Consider the following 24,319-nt stretch of genomic DNA (forward strand, 5'->3'; position numbering starts at 1 on the left):
ATTATTACATTATTAGGTTTTGACAAAATAAGGTTAACCCAATAATGTAATAATCTCCCGTTAATGTAATAATTTATTAATTAATGTTAATGTAATAATTTATTACATTATTGGGAAATGCACTTTATTACATAATCAGGAAGTTATCACATTATCAGGTTTTATTACATTTTTTATTGAGTTATGAGGGTTTTTTTTATTACATTATGGGGAGTTATTACATTATTGGGAAATGATTACATTATCAGGTTCTACAAGTCTCAATTTTAATATGTCCACCATTTGTATGTGTAGGTGTTATCCGGCTATCGTGGTGGTAATACCAGAACAAGATAAACAAACAACCCCCCCCCCCCCCCCCCCCCCCCCCCCCCCCCACACACACACACACACACACACACATGAAGAAAACCAATCGTTTAATATAAACAAAAAAAGTTAATATACAGCAAGTACTGTAATACTTTAATTATTCATCCTCTAAGGCTGAAGCCAGAACTGTCTACTGAAGCATTCTACACAGATTGTATTGGCTCAATGAAAGATTTGGCATGTATTATATGAAACAGCGTGAACACTCTCAGCCAAATACATCATTTCTTGAGCATACATGACCTTTACATTAAAAAAAAACAGCATGGAGTCAACAACACCATCATGGTTAGGCATGAGTGAAAATATTACGACCTGCAATGACACCAGGAGCTGGCGCACCTGAAAGGAAAAAAGCAGAAGTTCTACTTAAGGCTAAAAAGGTATACTGGAACGCTCACACAGACATGAATAATGATTCCCATGAGTAAAATGAGGTCGATGAATGCAGGATTACAAATGGCTTGACAAAAGAAAAAACAATAACGACAAATAAACCAGAGATTAATAAATGTCACAAAAGTATTTCAGACTAATTTAGAGGAAACTGTTTCATTGAAGTGCCGTGGTGACTTCAGTAGTGCTGCACTTAGGTTTACATAATGCAAATAACTGACTCAGATCTTTAGGTCATGAGTGAAGAACATTAAGATTTATTCTAACTAAGAAAATGCATCTTCACTGGAGTTGTTGTACAATGACCAGCATACTGTATGAGATCTGATTTAGAAACTTTGCTACAGCCTAACAAAATATTAGCTTCGACTCCATTTTCAGATTTGAAGCAAATCAAACCAAAAACTTTAAATCCACTTCTAATTGTAGGTTAAATTAAGGTATCAAAAAAACAAATGATTGTCATATCTTTTAAACATATATTATGTTATAATTATCACTGTTACTGAAGGTAGATGAGTAGTAACATATTCACATTCCCGCAGAAAAAAAAAAGGATCTTGTCACAGTACGAGAGCAAAGTAACCTGAAACTGAAACAAACGTATAAAGCAAGCATTAATGATGACAAAGCATGTTGTCCAATGTTACATTACCATGTTACAAAAGACAGGAATACATTACAAACGCTCATAACAGAAGGCATCGTCATAGATTTTGAAGCTGCGATGTGTCCACAGGACTGTCTCAAGTACAGTAGGATGGCGTGACTGAATGTTTTAATGACCAATCAAATGTCCTTCAGTACCAACAAGCATCAACACAAGTCATTATCAAAACAACTCAAAACTCAGAGCTGTTGCTATGAAATGGAATATTTTAACTACTGGTTATGAAAATGCAGTTTTTAAATAGCGTCAAGTATCTAATGAGATACTTTATAGATTATCATAAAGATCATTTATAAGACTGATATTCTTGTTCTGCATAAAGTTTGGTCAAATTAAAACCATCAGTCCAAAAAAAACTAAAAAAAACAAAACAGTAGCTACCGATCTCATTTAGTACCAGTTATGAGAATGTGCAACAATCTCTAACTAACGCTGTATGTACAACTGTCTAAAATAGAATAAAGTGTAGATTCTTCTTAGTCACTTCCAACAAATAAGACCCACATAGGCTGAAATATAAATGTGGAAACCCAAAGCTATCAGCTAATGTCAGCTAGTTCATACTGGAACCAAACTGAAACTAAATCAGTTCTTCTAAACTCTGAAATATAACATAGTACCTACTATCTTCTACTCTTGGGTCTTATATCTAAAAAAAACTACACAAAATATGAACTTGTGTACATATTCTTCCCCCCCCCCCAAAAAAAATCATAATTTTAAGATCAAGTGATCCCTTTCATTAAGAGCTTATACACTTTTTTTCTGAATTGGGAGAGGACTTTTGATTGGTTGATTGTACAGTGCAGATTTGGTAGCCCTAAACTTAAACAAAGATCTTCTCAGAAATAACCTTTCATCTAAAAAGGAGGGGGGACAGTGTCAGACTCAATTGAATGATTAGGCTTCAAGTTTTACATTGTAGTTGCCTGGTTTGCAGCTAATATTTTCTTTCCCTTGTAAAACAACTACTAAGAACAAATCTGTAAAAAATAGAATCTGTAGATACCATCTCTGACTAAAAGGATGATCTCACAAACATTCATCATCCCTTTATATTACAGCGTGTTATTCTGAACGTACATCGAACGTAGAGAGACAATCAAATGTAGCGTGACTAAAAACAAGATGGCATAGCTGAGGCTGTTTATGCTGTAACAGTCCATTAATACACTGCAGTTATATTGACTGCAAAATAGTCCCGTATTCACCGAGCTCTGTGGGTGAATCGTAAACCCATCCACTTCATTTTCACAGGATCGTTTATGTGGGATTGTTAGGATGCTCGGAGGTTATCTCCCGCAGGTCTCTAGAAGGTGCACACATCAGTCTCTTCCATGTGACCCTCAGAGACGACATACTGTGGGTCCAATCCAGTCACAGTCTAGTTTGACCTCGATTTAAAAGTACTGTGTCGGCTGTGATGTTGGATGAATGGATGGAAGCTCCGGGCCTATCTCTTGTAGTGGCTGGGCGCGTCTGCGAACATGTACTTCAGTCTATAAGCTTCAGCCAGCAGGAGGCCCACCTCCTCGTTACCCCAGTGGATTGTGGGAAGGTTCTGCAGTAGCATGAGCAGGCCCTGAAGAGCGACGGAAAATGATTAGGAGAGAATGAGTCTCACAAATATATACAGTATGTGGATTATTTTGTAAAAGCTAGCTCTCAGGCTGTAAGCAATTGAATCTTACATGCATCTGATTACCTAATTGTGTCATTTAATTACTACTGAATACATGTACCTGAAAGTCGATCATGGAGAGGATTTCTTTACGCCACTCGATGAGGAAAGCAGCACAGACATACAGATGGAAGTGGGAGAAACCCTCAGCTTCCGCCTATGGGAAACAAAAGCCAATATTGTAGCGAATTACAGCTCAGCTTTGACCGATAAGTAATAGAGGCATGGTGTTTTAAAGTTTAACAATCATCTTTGTTGTAGTAGCTTTATTGTCATTATATTGAGGGTCAGACAACAACATAATACAATTTAGATAGCACTCCCTGAGGCATAAAACCTTTAAGAACATTTATTTCTTAAGGTATTGATAAGGTCAATAAAGTCCAAACACAGCATACAGCAGCAATGCTTGTTGTAACAGTAGGTCATATGTAAACAAATGAAACTATTTAAGGCAGAAAGGTTATATTATTACATAGGAAGAGTTTTTAGTTGAGAGTAAAATGACATCACTGCACTGAAACAGTAAACTTCACAGGGAATTAAATACATTTAAATTAATATAAATTAAAAAACAGAAAAAAACATGTATATAGGCTATATATTAAACTTAAATAAGAAAAAAAAGATCAAATATACATAAAATGCTGCTTTTATAATTTACAACAACAAAATCTGCTCATATCAGCACATATACGCAGATACTGATGTAGCTGTGGTTGGCTAATATCGCCACATAATATCCTCTGACTGATATATCGCTTAGGCTCTGATAATAAAACTAATAATGATAATAATAACAAATGTTTGCAGTAGTGTTGGTTCTTTAGTAGTTTTTCAAAGAATGAATACTATAATCAAATATTACAGAATAACAAAAACAGCATTAAAGGCATATGCAGTGTGTTAAACAGCACTGTTAGAAATGGATCCAGAAACTCAAGTTGTTTTAATGATAATGATAATACTACAAAATAAAAGCCATCAGGACAGTAAATAATGTATGACATCATGAACACATCAACAAGCTGTTTTAAAGTCACATGATTTGAAGGAAAGAAAGTTGAAGGATCTTGTAGAAGTCAAGGCGGCACCAATAATGTATAAAGAAATTAACAATTTAGACAGAGAGAGAGATTATAATTTAATAGGAAAGTTACATTTAATAAAACATTGTGTATGTACAACTCTGAACAGTATGTGTGTTTACAAATATATAAATCAATTCAACAATATGTAGAAAAGAAGGCAGAGTGATGAGGAAGGGTTGGAATGTCTAAATGATATCTGATTGAAACTGGGTGGATATTTAGTTGGACATAATAGCATTGAAATAGTTGGTTGTGAATTATATATGATAAATATTGAGTTGTTTGAATTATGAAGGGGTTGGACCATATAAGTGCATACTTCTTCCTGCTCTTTTCCGGACATGTTTATTTATTTATGTGGTTTGCAGCATGTGTTTCCTGTTCATTTTGTTATTCTTGTTTTCTTTAAAGTTAAACATAAACATGTTGTACCTGGTATGTGTCCCACAGGCGGATAGTACAACGAAGTGGCAGCTCCCTCATCAGCAGATTGTTCATCCACCGAAAGGCAAACTGCAGATACTCCACCTCATACTTCTTGAAATGATTGTGAATGTCCTCTGAAGACACACACACGCACGCACACACACATAATGAGTTAAAATTGTGGGTTTCCTGTTTATAACATCTTATCACTTTCTGTGCGTAGAGGCTCATAGTACACAGATGAAAGAGGAAAGAGCAGATCACATGTCATTTCAAAGTAAAAGCAACTTAAAAGTCAATGTGACTTTACTTACCATCTATCCTGCTGACCAGTTCCTCCAAAGCTTTCACTTTGTTCTGGATTCCAGGCTGAGCAAAGGTGTAGTTGTCCTGAAAGCATATCAATATCAGCACACTTGCAGTTCTAAAAATGTGATGTGTGTTCACTGAGCTGCGTTTGAGCAAAGAGCAGACCTGTATGCCATCCAGCAGCTTGCTCATACACCAGAAGCTGTCGGCCTCGATGTTTCTCTGGGTTTCCAAAGGCAGAGCCGCCACGTCAAAGTTCTCCACGTGCTCCGCTGGAAGATCAAAACGACACACGATGTAACCAAACCTGCCTGACTCTAACAGTTAACAGTGCTCTCTGTTGACATTGGTTTAAGAACAACACTGCAAAATATAAGCGGCGGTATCATCATCAAGCAAGAACATGTGACAAATAAAAAGCATACTTACTGACAAACTCAGACAGGAAGACGACAAAGAAGGGTGTGACCAGATCGTTGATTCCCTGAACGTAACCGCTGGCTGGGTGACGGATGGCCCAGATAAACAGGATACGCTCAAACACCTGAGATAGAAAGACGATCACACATCAGGCCTCGTGTAAGAACGTTTACATATTCTCTAAAAACTCCTGACTTCTTTGTGTGAGTGTTTTGATTTAGATTTAACAAAGTCGCTTGTCATAAACTGCTCATTTGAGTCTGATTAATTCCACCTGAGCATCACACAGCCTACAGCAGCTGATATTACACTGTCAGCGAGTGCAAATGTAAATATGATCATATTCATACTTATATTTATATATTATTAGGATATGCATCCACAGAAAGTCAATACTAGTGAATACAACTTATATAATAATAATAATAATAATAATAATAATAATAATAATACATAATACAGTTTCCAGTAAATCTGAACACAAATCTGGTGTTTTGAAAAACCACAGAAATAAATAAATAAAAAAGTCATTGATTGAGAAGTTCCTTTTTACAACAAACTTCCTCTTTAGTGTTAATGTGCTGCAGCTTCTTCCTCAGTTACTGCTGAATACAAAGCCACATAACAACACAGTATCATTCACAGAGTCATGCCTTATCTAAAGCAGAACTCACACTGAATTTGTGGTAGGTGTTTTTTTTTTTTTTAAACCAGAGGAGTATGAGATATTTTGGTCAGATAAAGACGATCATGTCGTAAGTAACTCAGCTGTTACTCATAACTAAATGATGACTGGACTCATGACATTCATTTATGTTGATATTCTTGGAAAGATACAGGAAAAAGAAACCTGAACCTTTTCTTCTCCTCTTCTGTCAGAGTGTCACTCATCACTATTTTAAGTTAAAGCAAAGTCATGTGCTGTTTAAAAATGAGCCTGTATCCATTCATGAGGAGAGTTCAGCTGTGTCTTTAAGGCACACAATGAATCTTACAGTACAGTTACCATGGAGCCCGTTTCATAAAACAAAACATGAGAGCTTGAAACTCCAGAAAGGAAAGAGTGAGATTCAATACAATATATCCAACATAATCACACATCTAGAATAGATTGAGAAGCTATGCAATTGTTATAAATGAGTGTTAAGGTTATTATGTTTGCCATTTAAAACATGACATTGCATTTTCCAACTTCGGGAGTCTAGAGTGAAAAGCAGCTGTTTTATCTCTCAAGCTATTCTTCCTGCTGCCAAAACATAGAGGAAAGTGATCTTTTACTGTGTGTGTGTGTGTGTGTGTGTGTGTGTGTGTGTGTGTGTGTGTGTGTGTGTGTGTGTGTGTGTGTGTGTGCGTGCGTGCGTGCGTGCGTGTGTGTGTGTGTGCGATTGTCTGTTTTTGCCTGCATGTGTGAGTATTTGTGATTGTCTGTATCTGAGGGTTAGGGTTATATGTAAAGTGTGACAAACAAAAACACGTATACACTTGAACTGTAATTAAATCACTGTAATTAAATCAAGTGCTTTTGAGTAATTGTGATGTTACCTCTTGTACTGCAGGCTGCTGGAATAAAGGAATCAGAGGGTTGGTCCTTGGAATGTCGATGTGGATCTAACAGGAAGAGATAATAAATGTTTGTGCATGTTTCCTTTAATATCACAACGTGCTGTATTGATTTTTCCCCCCCCTTACAGATGAATAGTAGCAGTCAAGGTTTACCTCTATTCACCTCAAGTGTAAGTGTAGCGTTACCTGTCGATATGTGTCTTTAAAGTGCTCGTCTGTTCTGGAGTGGTAATACTGCTCGATGAAGCCAAAGTATTCATCTCGCTTCCTTTTCAGCACCAGCTCTCTGCGCTCTTTGTTGGCCGGCAGGTAACCCTGTGTTAAACCAATACACGAGCTTTAATGATGATGGACGCTTTGAGAGAAAAAGAAGATCGGGCATTTGGCTGACAGAATGGAGCCCAGATGAAGAGCAGCACATGTGATATTATAAAAGTAGAGATCATGAGACTTACGGAGAGAAGTCTCCATGTGATTGGCCGAACTTCTCTTGGTATGCCTGACCAGCTGTGCTTTCGGAGTTCCTCTGTAACAACACAAAGCAACACGTGATCACACATTATCAACACACAGAGACAGTGTGCAGTAATCTACACTCTGTGGCTCTGTTCTTCTCTTACCTAGGTCAGTGTTGGCACTGGCCAGCAGCTGCTTGAATTTGTCCAGCCGGCTCTTCTCCCGCACCGTCATGGGCGGCGCCCCTGATGCATTCTGGTCTGAGATGCGAGCCACCAGCGGGATGATGGGACGAACTGGGAGAGACTGCTGCTTCTGCAGGGTGAGGCGAACTGGAGGAAGAGACGCACGAGCACAGTGAGAAAATCTCATATTACAGACATGAATAATAAAAGAGCAATAGACATGTCATGGAATAAACAAGTTAAATAAGAAGAAACTACAACATTAGATTCAAAACAAAATCCTAAAAAATCTAATTAAACATGTTCAATGTAACACTCTTTTTAAATGGATGACACTACATCAGTTCTTGGTCTTTAATTGGTAAAAAAAAAAAAAAAAAAGATGAAATAGTATCTGTAGGTGGTAATTTAAAAAGGTATGAGAGATTATGAGGCCCTCAGGCTGGTTCTCTTTCAGCCTTGGGGCCCTGATGTCATAAGCTCAGCGGGTGACTAGTGAATAGCCTGAATACTCAGACACCAGTTGACTTCTGAATAGAGGTGCGGGTGACTGGTTGATTACCCTCACGATTTACCAGTCAGCTGTACAATTTGCATAACAGCTGGACTTGTAAATAGCCAGAAGCTCTGTCCAAGTATCTAAGGCGCAAACAGACTCATGGGTCAATATAATCCAGGACTACTGACAGCTGATGACATTTATATTTTGGCATTCGTGCCAATAACAATCACATAGTTTCATACAGCAGCAGCTAAGTACAAACACAGTCCAGTGAAGCTGCTGGAGATTAAGACCAAACAGCATTATTCATTTAAAGAGTGGAGCTAAGCTTTAATGACTCTTTTTTTCATGAAGACAGATTAACAGACACAATCACTACACTGTCCTATTGTGTTCATGTTAAAAAAGCTGCTGGTAGTTTGACCAGAAGCATTTGTCTATATAGTGTTGAAAAAAAACAACAACCTTTATTTATTCAGGTGACATTTACTGAGCGTGATGTTCTTTTCCAGGAACACCCTGATCACATTCACACATTTACACACAGTCACACCTGGAAGCTGCCCAATACAACCACCTGAGCAGCCTCTCTGGAGCAGGTGGGGTTAAGGGGCCTTGCTCAAGGGCAGCTCAGTGGTGGTAATGAGGGAGGGGCAAGTGCTGCGTCTTCACTTTCCCCACCCAGATTTATCCTGCTGGTCCGGGGAAAATGAACCAGCCACCTCCGGTCACAAGCTTGCTTCTCTTACCTTTAGGCCACCACTGCCCCATCACGTATTTATGAGTGCACATGGAGCTAAACATTTCATTTTTATTCTATATCAGACTACACAGCCTGATCTAATCCCACCTGCTCTAACTGCACTGTGACAAAGTCTGTAATTAGCTCCACTATGAATCAGCTGATAAGCTGCTCAGTGGTTATTAATGCTCAATGAACTGCTGCGGTATATTACACACATTACCTGAGGACGTGTTGAGCTGGGCCTCGCTGTTAGACTTGACAACCTTGCCGTTGACGTGCTTGCACTCGCTGTCCTCCTCTTGCGCGTCCTGCGGGGTCTGACCGTCTGTCTTGGGAGGAGACAGTCTGTGGGACATTTCACCTTCTGTATCATCAGCCTGATTCTGCTGCTGCTGCTGCTGAGTGGACAAAAAGAAACATCAGAATATGTCCCTGGTGTCAACATCATTTCATCACATTAAAAGAGGGTCGTTATTCAAGATAATAAATAGTATAGTGTGTGGCAGCTACCTGGTTCTGCGTAGATGTGGAATGTGGGCCTGATGGCAGGGATGAAGTGGGGGCGGGGATCCCGAGGAAATCCTCGTCCTCCTCGTCGTCGATGTCCCAGGCATCGTTGGTGCTGCGGGCGAACTCGTGGAAGCTTGACGCCTTTTTAGACTTGATGTTGTTGAATTTAGGCTTCGTGTCTTTGGGATACCTGTGGAGGGACGAATGGAGAGATCAGAACAGAAGGAAGAAAGAAAGAAAAGTTGAGAATTTATCTCACTCGGCAACTTCGTGTGATTTTATTGCCAAAAGAAAAATAAACAAAAACAAAACAAACACAAAATAGAGGTGCAAAAAAGGAGCGATGAAACACTTAAAATCTCTCAAAGAGGCTCGACAACATGAATAAACACTGTGTCACATTAACACACATGTTCAAACTCAAAGCATGAAATAATCAGCTGCAAACCAAACTGAAAACGGGAGAATGACGCACAAACAAAAAGCATCGGTACGGACGACACGACGCCATGCAGTCCGGGCTGAGCGGAGCACTTACGTGCGTCGCAGTCGTGGGTCTAGAGGCGGATGCTGCGCTCCGTATACGGGCTGCACGCTGTAGAAGACGACATGTGATATGCTGAAAGACACACGCAGCCTCACAGTGTTTGTCCTGACAGTCAGAGAGACTGACGGCACGGTCTACTCATCAGTTATTATACAGAGGAGAGCTGGCTGACACCTCGCCTGTGCTGCTGCTTCTAAACATACTTTAATTAGCTGAGTAGATGCACTAAGTAACTCAATCTACCAGTGCAAATAATTAATCTCATTATTAATTCATCTGCATTTAGTCAATTGATGTCAGGTAATGGTGAAGTCCAAGGTAACGTCTTCCTGTCCAAAAACCCAAACTACATTCAGTTTACTGTCATATAACATGATTCATCAATGATAACAATATTCTGTTTAAAGACTATTTGAGTTTTACTGTGTATCAGGGTTGGAGAACACTTTTAATGCCTTTTAAGATCTTTCACATCAAAAAGAATCGACTAGAGTCCGACCGATATATCAGTCAGTCGATATTATTGGCCGATATTGACCTATCGCAGATATATATCGATCAGTGAATATGTTGTTGTTTTTTTATTCATAGTTAATTCTAATGATTAAAATCCCAGAGAAGTTTACTGTTTTAGTGCACTGATGTCATTTTATACATTAAGGTTTTATTGTTAAACTATAAAATATCATACCTTCATTATATTACATCTGAGGGATCATTATATTAAAAAAAGTGTGCTTATCTATATATTCTGTACATTTAATACTATCAGCCAATACATTGATATCAAAACATTTTTACTCCCTGATATCGGTATCGGCCCCAAAAATCCAGTATCGCTCATGCCCTAGTATCCACTAAGTATAATTAAGTAGCCTATAAATAACAGGGAGGTTTTTATCTCGAGTCGGCTATATTTGTCATGCAACCAGGCATCGCCTCAAAATGTACCTACAATAAAAAAAAAACAAGACGTATTCTGAAAATCTAACATAAGACTTTTTCAGACTTTTTCAGTATGTGCAGTAACTCTGTGTGTGCTAAACAAAGCCAGGAGACAGCTTGCGTAGCTCCGGCACTCTCTTCCACCCTGTTGTGTGCAGTATGTTCAGCGGATGTGGGGAATCTCTCCTCCTTCCCACTCTGACCCAGAACAGAGACACAGTGCAGAGTTGTACTGTATGATGACACCTGGTCCAGTAACGCTCTGCACTGACAATGAGGGCACGGAGCCAAACAACGCTCCCTTCCTTATCTCCTTTCCTTCACGGACGGCCAAGAGCAGCAGCTGCCTCCGCTGACTTTATAACCACACTCACACTGTTATCTACAAACTGAACACTGGATTCAGTAATGCGTGCTCAACAGTCAAACTCTACTTTAAATGGTGGTCATGCAGCATTATAACTGAAGTGAGGATGGATGTCTGTGCCTGTTTAACTGCACAAATCAGTTATTAGTTACAGTCTAGTAAAACAGGAATTTTCCTATAAACCTGTTTTTACTTTTGAGACAAAGACACATGGAGACTGAACCACACCTGAGACCTCTGACAAGAATTTTGCTTACATATTTGGACCTTTTTCTAGGGCTTCCACTAACGGTTATTTTCTAAATTAATGTGCTGATCATTGTGAACAATGTTTCCCAGAGCCTAAGCTGACATCCTAAATGTCTTCTTTGTTCCTTGGCAACAGTCCACAACCCAAAGATATTCAGTTTACTGTCAATCAATTATCATAATAGATGGCAATTAATTTAATAGTTGGCAACTGATTAATTAACTAATCACTGCATCTCTTGAATTTTCTAAGGATTATTCTTTCCTTTTGTTACAGTAATGGTCAAACTCTACATCTAATCTCACCGCTTATCCCAAAATAAGTGTCAGTGCAGCAGAAATTTCACTCCTGATAATCTGCTCATTTAAAGTAGCTGAGAGGCTTTTGTGTGAATATCACAAAGCAGCAAATATGACTCCTCGTGTGTGATATTCTGTCAAACTGTGTCCACTCCTCTCACACCTGAGGCTCAAAGGAATCGGCCTCATTCGTGTCCTTTGCATGAACAAACTGACAGTGAGCCTGGTGGCTGAGAACAGGGCCTGCTGATTATCTGGCAGTGCCAGAGTCTCTTGTTTACCAGCCTCAGACTTGTTTTATCAGGAGCTGCTCAAGGCCAGGCAACAAGACGAGCTGCTGGCTTTCCTGTTCAAACATATGTTTGGGTTTGGGTTTCCAGCCTTTTTCCTCCCACTACAGTGTGTGTGTGTGAGAGAGAGAGAGGGAGATCACTGTGTGTGTGTGTGTGTGTGTGACACAAAGACAGCAATGCCCTCTTCTTACAGATCCTCCCTTTTCTGCTTTGCCAAACAAGTCTCTCTCTCTCTCTCTCTCTCTCTCTCTCTCTCTCTCTCGCTCTCGCTCTCTCTCTCTCTCTCTCTCTCTCTCTCTCTCTCTCTCTCTCTCTCTCCCCTGGGCAAGACACCCATTCACAGTCCTGATAGTCACAGAAGGACTGGAATAAACACATAAACACACATCATAAATAGGTCATGTGTTATCATTGAAGCCTGGTTTCATTTTCCACTAAGTATCACATGTGTAAAGACAGTGTGAGAATACCTTCAGGCTCTTAATGCCCATTATAATGATGCTTACTGAGCAGGCTCTGCAGGCTGGGACTAGACTAGTTGTAAGGCTTTAATTAAAAGGAAGTAATGGTCTACATGCTTCCTCATTCTTCATGAACTAAATACTATTTCGCTGATTATTTTATAAATATATTCATTAATCATAGAGTTTAGAAAATATCAGAAAAATAGTGAAACCTGCTCATTCTATTTCCCCACAGCCCAGATAGCTTTTTTCTACTCTACAAGCAGTCCACATATATTAAGTTTAGTATCACATGTGACAACTTAAAGAATCAAATCCTCACACCAAAGAAGCTGCGACCTACATTATCAGAGATCAAATTAGTAGTTTACTTTCTGTTGATTGTTGCAGCTCTCGAGACAATCATGTGTTAACCAAATATGAGTCATGGCCCGGTCAAATGTGTCTTGTGGGTCTCGGTCTGCTAAATAAAACTGTCATCATACAAACTACTTAAAAAAAAAAAAGAAAAAAAAAAGAGGATGTTCGTCAGTGAGCACTTATGATTCATCTGATAGGAAAAACCACATAAAACAAAATGAGCTATACTTTGATCTAAGATTACTGCGGGAGATCCTCATCACTGGAATGCAGCCTTTCTTCTTCACTGTCCTCTCTTTTTTTCTTTCTTTCTCTTTCTCTCTCTCTCTCTCTGTCTCTCAGCAGCTAGCCTGTTATGTGACACAGCTCTGTCGGCACACACACAGAGCATAAGACGGGCGGTGCTCGCATTGTGACAGCTGACACCTCCACTACATAGGAGAAGCAGGTCTGTCTCTCACGGCTGGAGGCTAGTATACAGAAACACAATGACGGTACACTGGGCGGAAAAGTCCAAGTGAATTCATTAACATACACTATAGTCACCTTATGGGTTTTCTTGTTGCACGTACAGCGACAGTTTCTGCATTAAAGTCGGCTAAAGAGCTGAGGCTCAAGCTACTGTTCATGTGTGTCATTATGAGTTGATACTAGCTACAATAGGATATCACTATTATGTCCCTGAACGCACCGGAAGTAGTCATTTCGATTATATTTAAGCAGTATTCGTGTAAAACGTGAAAATGAATGCATTGCTAATTGGTTAAGACAAACAGAGCGAGAACACACCTTCCGGGAACCTTTGCGTTTCTCCTCCAGAAATGGACCCTGTTCTCGGTGGCCATACTCGGATAACGCAACCTCCGTCAGGCCGACACGGACACCGGCTCCTCGGACGAATAAACCATGGAGACACCGGCACCGCGTCTCACTGGAGGGGGGGCACAGTTCCGCTAGGCTAGCTCTGTTCTGTTTACCGGTGCGTGGAAAAAAAGAGTCGGGAAATGAAGCTATGCTGCTATCAAACACGATGATGTGTGATACGGAGCGCTGGAAACCGCCATCTTCGAGCTCACCGAACGACGCGAGTGATTGGAGGGAGGGTCGAACAGGTGCAGTGGAAGTGGCCAATAGGAGAGGCTGGCGGTGTGACGTTAGGGATGCGAAATAATAATAATAACACACATACAAAGATAAAGAGGGAAAGATGTTTGACTCCTCATGCTGGTAGGGGCAAGTTTGTTGTTGTTCTTCTCAGGGGATGTGGGGGGGCTTTTGTCTGTTTGTCTCTTTATTTAGAGAAAGTGTCCCTTAAGGCAATGTGAGACACCAAGATAATAACAGATAACAGGTATCATCATAAAATAAAGATAAGATAACAGACATGACTTCACTTCCAACTGGTTGATACATTTAACATGGTAAGTAGGCATAGGGGTCAAAAATAAGAATTATAAAAATAAGAATAAATATATTTTAAAAAATTCAGGTAGACAGTTGAAGCATTAGAATGAGTTGATGTGTTATGTGAAGTGTAATTGTTTGAAGCAGGTGAACTCAGCTGGTGTGTATCAATCTCTGAAAGCATTTGAAAATCGAGCCCGGTAGGCAGCTGAAGTGTCAGTTTGTATATGTGTTGAAAGCAGTTAAAGTGTCAGCTGAACTGTATGAGTGGTGGAAGAAGAACACATCATTTACTTAAGTTAAAGCAGAAATACCACAGTGTAAAAATATTCCATTAAAAAGCATGAAAAATCTAATTATTATAATCTTAGTATTATTAGCCAAATTGAATTCAAGTATTAAAATAGAAGTACAAGTTTGGCAGAATATTGGGCTGTGTGATGGATATTGTAGTTTATATGCAGCAAGTTGAGTCCTGTGCTTCTCAACCTAGGGGTGGGGCCCCTCCAAAGGGTCAGCAGATAAATGTGAGGGGTGGTGAGATGATTAATGGGAGAGGAAAGAAGAAAAAACTAAGTTCTGATACACAAATGTGTTTTCAGTTTTTGGACTTTTTCTCTAATCTTTGATTTTTGCTGAAATATTGGATCATTGGAACATTTATTGAAATGAAACCATGTGAGAAGTTTAGAGGGAAAAATCACTATTTGGTGGAGCTGTTAACAACTCATAGACATCTGAAATGTGAGCCTGACTACACACTGCTTTTTGGTTTCATCTTTAACAATGTGTTATATTTTATAAGCTTGTTATATTATCCATTGTGTCAAATCTTCATCTGAAAAGTAACTAAAGTAGCATCACATGGACATACAGTAAAGTTTAAGTTCTAAAGTATACTTGAATACAGTACTTGAGTTAAATGTGCTTCTACCACTGGTTTTATATGACAGCAATGTATTTAGACAGACAAAATAAGCATAATTATTCTTATTATTATATTTAGTTTTTAAAAAATCACATCATTGTCTATAAAATGACAGAAAATAAGGAAAAATGCCAGTCACAGTTTCCTATAGAGCCAGAGATGGACCACAAAAACCCCCCACAAAAGCAGCACATCCTTATATGGGCATAAGCACACTTTTGGTATGCTTGTCAAGTGACTTTAATAATGTATCAGTTATCATAATAGTTGCATCAATTTTCCGTAGATTGCGTCATTTTAACTGTAGCTGCGATAGCAAAGACTTGTCTAAAGGTCAGTTACACCTCAATCGTCAGTATCTGTTCGACACTTTCGACCTTTTCGTACAGTCGATCCTCACAGAATCACACGGGTCACAGATTTTGATGTAACGTCTGACCAGTGCTGTTGTGTAAATGACCTCTGAACTCCCTGGAGGATGCACGTGAAAAGAACATTTACTCATATAGACGTGAAAGAAAACGAGGAAGCTGTAAAACATTTTTAAGAAAGAAAAGACAGGAAAACAAAGAAGTTTGTCTATTCTCTCTATCTATATATCTATACTATACAAACCCCAAATCAAAAGCCTTCCTGTGTATTTTTAACCATTCTTCCTGATTTAATGCTTAGTAATAGTTCTCTTTTTTCCCCCACACGCTGCACATAGAGCTACTGTCCACATGGGGGCAGGCTTTTTCTGCTGCCGCTCAACACAACTACAGAGTGAAACCAGTCGAACCACCTTCCTATTTACTGTAAATGTTTCAAAAAATGAGTTTACCGCTCATGCTGCTTAGTACACATCAACAACAGATAGCTGATTACACAGAAATAAAAAACAGCTGCTTTGAATCGTGTTGATGATACAGTATATAAGCCATTATATCAGCTTTCAGTTAAAGTTATTGTACATCATAATCCATTTGATCTTAGGACCCCACAACTCACTGGGAGCATCATTTGGAAGTGTCCTATTCAAATAGATGGCAGGCAAATGGAGGTTTTGGGGACATGACTTAATTTCCTTTTTTTACATGCCATGTCTGTATTTGAATTGCAGGTGCTCTCCTGTGTGTGTTTGTTTAGGGAAATCACTGCAGCTACCCCCCCCCCCCCCCCCCCACCTGTGTTCACCTCCACCAGCATCCAACGAACTTTAACCGACACAATCCAGGTGAGAGTGTACTTCATGGGTTACTTGCTACTTGTTCTAATGGGTTTTTTTTTTGATGATCCGTAGTGTTTTCACAGGCCCGGGAACACATGCCATGTTGTGGATCTAATGTCATTATGAGCGGAGAATAGTTCCATTCACACATTTTCTAGGATTATCCATTTGTAATGACCTTTTTTTTTATTCTGGGAGAGAAAGAGAGAGATATATTCAAACCCTGCCTCAAGCAGCAGGTCTTGTGACTTTTTTGTCTTTGGGTTGCTTTTGGTGTGGCCGGCTCACTGAGGGAAAATAGTGGTGTGAAAAGGAGTAGGCTGAGAGGAGATACACTAATATAGTCACAAGGCAGGACAATGGGGAACTGTGTGTGGGACTGCTGGAGTTGCCTGGGGCACAACAGTTTGCTAAACCACACTCTCTATTTACTTTGAACTTATCCTGCCAGACAACCGTGGCTGTTTATTACATATCTTGGATATGGGAGACATTTCTACATCTCTGTGGACGCAATTGTGACGTTTAACTTTCAAACCTTAAAAAGATGATTTTTTTTAATGCCACTGTAGAGAGATGTGTTTTTCCCTCCCAAAAAAATAAATATATAATGTGTTTTACTGTTTTTCTATGGCACATGCTCATTGGAGTTTAAGCCCTTAGCTATATTTGGATTTGTGTGACCCCCTTGTTTTGCTCTCCTCTCTCACCCCCCCCCCCCCCCCCCCCCCCCCCTGAAAGGATCGCATTGTGACTTCTCTTCGTAAATGCTTAAGTGGCAACAAAAACCACTCTGACAACATTCTTGAGGAAAAAAAGAGGAACTTTTTTTTTTTTTCTTTTGTTGTGCTGTCATTGTGTGCGGGTGTTCAGTTCTGTAGTCACTCAGAAACTTTAGGGAACAAACAGGGGAGATAGAGCTTAAAGTGTTTGAGGAAAAAGTTGCACAGAACTTAGTGGGGACGTTTTCAGAGTCGGACTTTAACTTCAAGGTGGGAGTTTATGTAAAAGTTTTTATCAGAAGAGGTACGTTTTTTTTCTTTCTTCATGTGAACTTTATTACTTAATTATTTTTATGATTTTATGATAATATTTTATGTCTTTTTTGCATTTAAAATGTGTTCAACTACAACAAAACCATTTTTTTGTAATGGCAACTTATAGTGAAATGTGATTTAATTTCGTTAAGAAAGTGGCTCTACTGTGCTGATCCATAGAAGAAACCCTAATTTTGTTTAGTTTTCTCCTCAGGCACATGGTGATGTATAGCCGAATTCTTCATCTGAAGGTCAATGGGTCATCGATAGCTGTACTCGCACGCTCCGATCGTGACAAGGCCATGAAGGATCGTAAATTCTCTGAGAAAGGTAAGAAGACGTCTCCGTGAGAGCGCATGAGTGTTTGAGGGATGTGCTTGTGCACTTTACAAAACATGTGATTGTACAAGCTTTATTATTTTCTCCTCTTACATTCTGACCTTTTACATAACACTGTATTTATCTAGAACTACCAAAGTATAGATAAGTCTACATAACGGATTCCTACATGTGTCATGTGGCAGAAGTCTATCATTATGAAGCTGTCATAAATAGACATTAATTACACTGCAGCTGCGGCCATTACCACATTATTCACTAGTGCTAATCAATCAGCTTAATGGTAACAGAAATCTGCATTTAAATCTAGTCATCTGCCAGAATCAAGGAGAAATTCACTATTTTATGTATTCAATGTTTAGAGTTATATAAGAGCTGAGTTTTATACAGTATATGAGCTCGTGAAGTTTTAACATGTACTGGACTCATGTGGTTCTGGATCATTTTGTGAACTGCCGATGATGGAGAAAAAATTGGTCTGACTAGTTGTGACAAATGTACGCTTCATAATGGACAAATAAAAACAAGATCAATTATATATTATTTATTATTATATATTTTTAGTCCTTTATGTGCACCTGAACCATTTCAAAAGCAAACTTTTAATAGATTATTGAACTCAAGTTAAAGGCACACTGTTTTTAGTTTTTTTAGTTTTTATTTACATTCAGTGTTACTCACCAAAATGCATTGATTCTATCCCTGAGGCCCATCAAATGTGTTGAATGCATTTCCTTTCTTATAAGACGTTTATTTTGCCAAACCAAATCTTCTTAAAAATTTGAATCCTACATTGTTTACATACATTACGGTATAGTTTCTTTGCAAACAATCTTCTTTTTCCCTCTTTTTTGTGGCGCATTTTGGCAGGAATGTGTACTGCATAGACCTGTCGCTATAACTACTTTTGATGGACGATGTATTGTCTCAGAAATAATCGCGATAAATGATATCATTGTCATTTGATATAATGATAATATAATAGCGTCATAACACAAGGGGGAGATGGGGTGGGTGGGATTGGAGAGTTGGTGCTACGTACACAGTGAGGAATGGAGGACACTACTTGTTTAACCAATAGGACGTGAATAGCCTCTTAGCTGCTAATGTGAAGTGTAGCAATAGTGAGGTCAAAAAAATGATCAAGGCATCAAACAAGGAGTCAATATATAGACATGATGATAAGATAATTATGTTATTGTACGAGGATGAGGACACACTCATAAATACATTCCTCCGTAGCACTACTGGTGGTCTCATTACTCCACAGGGTACCCTTAAATGGATTCATTTGTAATTTATTTTTTTTTTTAATCAAGATAGGTGGTATTTGATTGTAGACAGGAACACACATTTTTTCACTACTGGTCTTATATATCTTATTATTTGTTTTTGTTTCTGGATGACGAAACACTCATTCAGCACTACTATTGACAGAGATTTGTCTCCGTACTGTACTGCTGCACTGACTCAGCCCAGGTGTTGCTGTAATCTCACACATGGCTGATGACCTTCCGGGTGTCTGGCAGCTGACCCCAGATCAGATTGAGGTTAGCAGCATTTTACACCTCAGTGCCTGCCTATGGCACATTAATCCTTTGATAGCACCCTCTAAAGCAGTGTATAAATCTGTGGAGGGGGGGGGGAGGCCGACCCATGCTCTCCTTCAACAGCAGGGGGGTACTCACTCAGTCCTCGGTATCACTGTAGGTCACAAAAAACCCAGAAGAAAACATTTATTTGTAGTTGATCTTATTCTTTAGTGTTGCCTTTGTAGAAGCTATTATAAGTCATTCATTAATTCTGTATCCAGCAAAGGCATAAACACTGTATATTTAGCTTTGCTGACTGGTGAAGTGGTGATGCTGACTAGGTGTGTATTTTGGGTGAAAATTGCACAATATGGATTCTACTTAGATACAATTTTCAGCATCTCTCCAATACTATGACGTTTCCATAGATTTAAAATGTGCATTATTTATTAAGTTACATCCTATGCAGAGGATAGAAGTTGTTGGACAGAAGAAATCATAGTATTCCCATGAAGAAATGTAATGGAAAATCGTGTATGAAAGGATAAAACCAAGAGTTTTACATAGAAATTTTTTTATCCATGCTGTCAATTTGCATGAATCTACATATAATTTTATATTTTTTGTGTATATGTGTCTTAGTCAGAGAGAGAAGAAGAAGGAGGAGAAGAAGAGAGGATGTGCACTTATCATAAAACAACCCTTAGACAAAGTGTGACAGTGTTTACTGCTGCTGTGCTTTTACCTAATATCAATCTTTACCTCTGTGTCGTTGTCACCGCACCCAATTATGGATTCACAAACAACACACACACACACACACACACACACACACACACACACACACACACACACACACACACACACACACACACACACACACAAGGGAAACTGCACCCCTATACTTATTCCAACTGACATAGTCGGTTTAGCTTTGAAAGAGATTGTGTGTTTGTATGTGCATCTGTGAGTGTGTTTTTGCATGTGCCTTTGTGTGTGTTAGCGTGTGTGTAGTGTGTAGAGTTATGTGCGTGAATGGAGTGAATGCTATTTGACCATGTGCATTGTGTTTTATGAGATGAGCAGGCTTTAATGACTCTGTCACCAGTAAATGGGCTCTGATTTGTAGCACAGCTGTCGCTCCACACTCACTGATCAACTCAGGCCTTCTGGACACACACACACACACACACACACACACAAACAGACACATGTGTTTGCATAGCTATCCTTGTTAGGACATTGCATTGACTTCCATTCACTGTGGACAACCTAACCCAAACCCTTAATCTAACCTTAATCATAACCAATACATGCATAACCCTAACCTTAACCTGACTTCATTCCACACCTTACAACTAACCTTAACCTGACTTCATTCCACACCTTACAACTAACCTTAACCAGGACCTCAGAAATTATGTTTTGCCTCAGTAGGACTGGGCTTTGGTCCCCATTAGGACTACTTTTCCCTACAAGGTTGGTGTTTATACCAGAAAAGGTCCCTAAGAGGTTATGAAAACACACACACACACACACACACACACACACACACACACACACACACACACACACACACACACACACACACACACACACACACACACACACACACACACAGAGAGATTTAGAAAATAATCAGTGCATACCCAACACCTAAACTTTCACATTAAACCATACATGCTCACAGGTGCAATTCATGTAAATCGGGAGTTTGGCATAAACAGTCTCATTAACGTGTGCTGTCGATACAGAAAGTAATTGCAATCTGAAGTCTAATCAGAGAGAATTACAGCTGTTCAGATGCAGGCAGCAGTCAAACATTAGATCTCATATCCAATCAATGCACCTATTCCTAGGAGATACCATTGATCCATACAGCGGTATTGGTAGTATGGCTTCGGTCCCATTCCTCTTGATACTGTGCAGATGGAGTTATGTTATTCATTAACACACTGTGCAGATGTAGCAAGGGAGGGTTCTGGTTGGGTTAGCAGGGCGGTGCAGTCAGGGAGTTGCTTTTCAAACCAGAAAACGAAGGTCGTACCTCCGTATTGTCAAGCATACGGAAGTGCTGAAGTGTCCTTTTAGCAATACACAGAATCGCTCTCAACTCCAAGTCATCTGTTCTGTAACTGAACCTGCGCTGTTCATATTGAGAGGGACAAATGGAAAAACAATTTCACCACAGGGATCAATAACACATCATAACAGTGAAGCAGTGTAAGCTTGGTAATTGTATTGTTGTGCAGGTGAAGGATCTGGTGTAGGTGTAGTTTCTCACGCAAGACAAGGAGTGAAGCTTATATGGAACTTAAAAAAAAAAAAAAAAAAAGTGTTTATTATCTGCTGGAAGATTAAAAGATTAAACTTGAGCTTATTCTGAAACATGGTAGAAGATTTAAGATAATAGAGCTAGCTAATTAACTATGTGTTGACTTTAAATGACTCTTGGAAAATACACTATTGAATTCTGTGTTAGCTTTTCAATTTCTAATTGTCCTGTTATTTTATTTTTCCTCATCTTCCAGATTCAATTTATTTAGCTTACTTGACTCATGACCTTTAAGTGTTCTCTGCTATAATTATTTCCGTTTTAAAGGCTTAATACATCAAAAAAAAGAAGTAGCAGATGCCAAGACTATACGAAATCCCTCCCTATTTACTATATAGTGCTCTACATTTACCCTCAGCCATTTTATTTGAGTGTCCGAATGCTGAATGTGTAAATATATCCAGATGTGAAAACTACTGTCGGGCGACTCTACAGCTGATGGTGGCAACACAAAATGATAACAATCAATGAGCATCTGAAATCAGTACTGAGTGAACTATGAAGTGTTAATTATATAGATAGAGTAGTGAAGAGTGAATATGGGAGTGATTTCAGACACAGAGTTAGTCTCTGTCGGTCAAACTCGGTAATTGTGGCAAACTTTGCAAAGCACCCCCCAAACCCACAGAAGACATCATAAAACTGATTTCATAAATAGTATAGAACTCCTTCTGATGATTTAAATTAATTAAACTTAATGTTTATAATTAATGGTGTGCCGCTAATAAACAAAATAATGATTATTTTATATGTGTAGGAGTAAGTTTAGACCTCCAGTTTTCTTCCTCTTAAAGGCCGTTGTTATAACTTCTCGCCACCAGATGTCACTGTTTCAAAGTATTTTGAGAGTCTCAGGTCTGGAGCCTCTTCACTAGACTGCATCAATCTATAGACATTCAAACGGTTGCATTGATCTATCCATCTGTCTTGTTTACTTTGACTCAGACCTTACCGACAGTGTAACAGGTGTGCCCTTTTGATTTCGGGAGGGGGGGGGGGGGTGAAATGTCAGCACGATCTCATGTCCGTGTGCGTGTATAGTGCGTTTCGTGTGAACTCACGGCAGGCCTGTGCATGATCAAGTTTGAAATGATTTTCCCATATTCTGCTCTCTCTTACTACCGTGCCCTTCATGTGTTTCGCTCCGCTGTGTACTCCTCTCTGTTCATTTAGCAGTGAGCCGCAGCAGCAATTCCATTCATGTATGCTGCACCTTGTTGACTTTAGCCTCATTAGAAGGCCAAATGAATATGACGAGTTGTGACATTAGGCTACAGCTGGAACAAATGCGCCAGCCGCTCACTCCCAGGCCTGGCCAATTTTTTTTTCTCTCTCTCTCTCTCTCTCTCTCTCTCTCTCTCTCTCTCTCTCTCTCTCTCTCTCTCTCTCTCTCTCTCTCTCTCTCTCTCTCTCTCTCTCTCTCACACACACACGTTCATGCGTTCACTTTATTTTTTTTGGGGAAGGGCTCGGTGGGGTTGATGGGTTTGCAACAATATTTGAAATGTAGATGGGCCTATGTTTTGAATTGGATTGCACGCTTTGATGCAGAGACAGATTGTAAACTGTGATTTTATTAAATCCTTCATTAGGATTCATCAGTGAGATTGGATCAGAAAAAGGTCACTGTGCAGATGCGCCCCCCCTCACGCCCCTACCTCTCTCCTCTTTGCTCCCCCCCCCCCCCCCCCACATATACCCTCCTCCCTTTTCTCTTGTTTACCCCCTCTCTCTCTCTGCTTACATAGGGGGCTCTCTCTCACCCACAATCTCTCCCTCCTTTGCTCTCTCTCTCTTCCCTCGGTAGCCCTTGCCCGAAACAAATTTGCGATGAAAATGGGGAAAAATGATCATCATGGGCCTGCTAGAAAACACAAGGTGAAAGTGACATTATAGCCCCCCCTCCCACCCCCCCCAACCCACCCTGAACACCCCCCTCCTCCTCCTCACAGCCATCTAGGCTGGCGCCAGTGGGACGCCTGTGCCACAAATCATTTGTATACTCTCATTTCTGCGAGCGGCCCGCGATGTTGCTTACTGCTTAGCGAGCAGATGACTTTCAGAAAGAGGAGTGAATTGGGAGGGAGGGATGAAGAGATGGGGAGATGAGGAAAAGAGGAGCAGGAGGAGAAGGAGGTGGGAGGGAGGGAGGAGAGAGGGGGGGGGCGGGGGGGTGGCAATTTGCTGGCGTGCGAGGACGTCTGTGGGAGTTGGATCTGAAATTGAGAGGGAAATTGTGTGCGCCATATGTCAAGTTCTGCAAAGGAGGTTTTCATTGTGCACCTATATTGTGTGTGTGTGTGTGTGTGTGTGTGTGTGTGTGTGTGTGTGTGTGTGTTTCAAAATTCTGTTTCTGTTCTGTTTCAGAATTAAGCATCTGGGTTGTTTATTGAATCACCTTCGCCATTGTCTACATACCCTGCTATTATCACCGAAAGAGCTACGGCCCCCCCACCCCTATCCCCCACCCCCCTTAACATCAAGGAAATGGGAAATGTGGTCTACATATTGTCTGTAGCTAGTGTTTTGGTCATCTTTGTCTCTCTTGCATGTACACACACACACACACACACACACACACACACACACACACACACACACACACACACACACACACACACACACACACACACACACACCCTTCCCCCACCCCTGCCCAGTGTGAGACATCATGATTCTTCTG

General features: G+C 39.8%; 1 protein-coding gene across 1 annotated transcript; it reads right to left on the reverse strand.

Annotated features, from left to right (window-relative positions):
* Positions 1-1,237: 1,237 nt before the first annotated feature.
* Positions 1,238-13,901, reverse strand: tbc1d22b (TBC1 domain family, member 22B). The gene is made up of 13 exons (XM_062426903.1): positions 13,641-13,901; positions 9,327-9,516; positions 9,037-9,211; positions 7,549-7,716; positions 7,384-7,454; positions 7,115-7,243; positions 6,908-6,973; positions 5,375-5,489; positions 5,111-5,217; positions 4,951-5,026; positions 4,643-4,770; positions 3,181-3,276; positions 1,238-3,020 (listed from the first exon to the last, which is right to left on the reverse strand). Exons 1-13 carry the CDS (start codon positions 13,694-13,696, stop codon positions 2,892-2,894), a joined length of 1,506 nt encoding a protein of 501 aa, XP_062282887.1. The 5' UTR covers positions 13,697-13,901; the 3' UTR covers positions 1,238-2,891.
* Between the last annotated feature and the right edge of the window lie 10,418 nt (positions 13,902-24,319).

The sequence above is a fragment of the Scomber scombrus genome, chromosome 10, assembly GCF_963691925.1.
Source record: "Scomber scombrus chromosome 10, fScoSco1.1, whole genome shotgun sequence".
Lineage (NCBI taxonomy): Eukaryota > Metazoa > Chordata > Actinopteri > Scombriformes > Scombridae > Scomber > Scomber scombrus.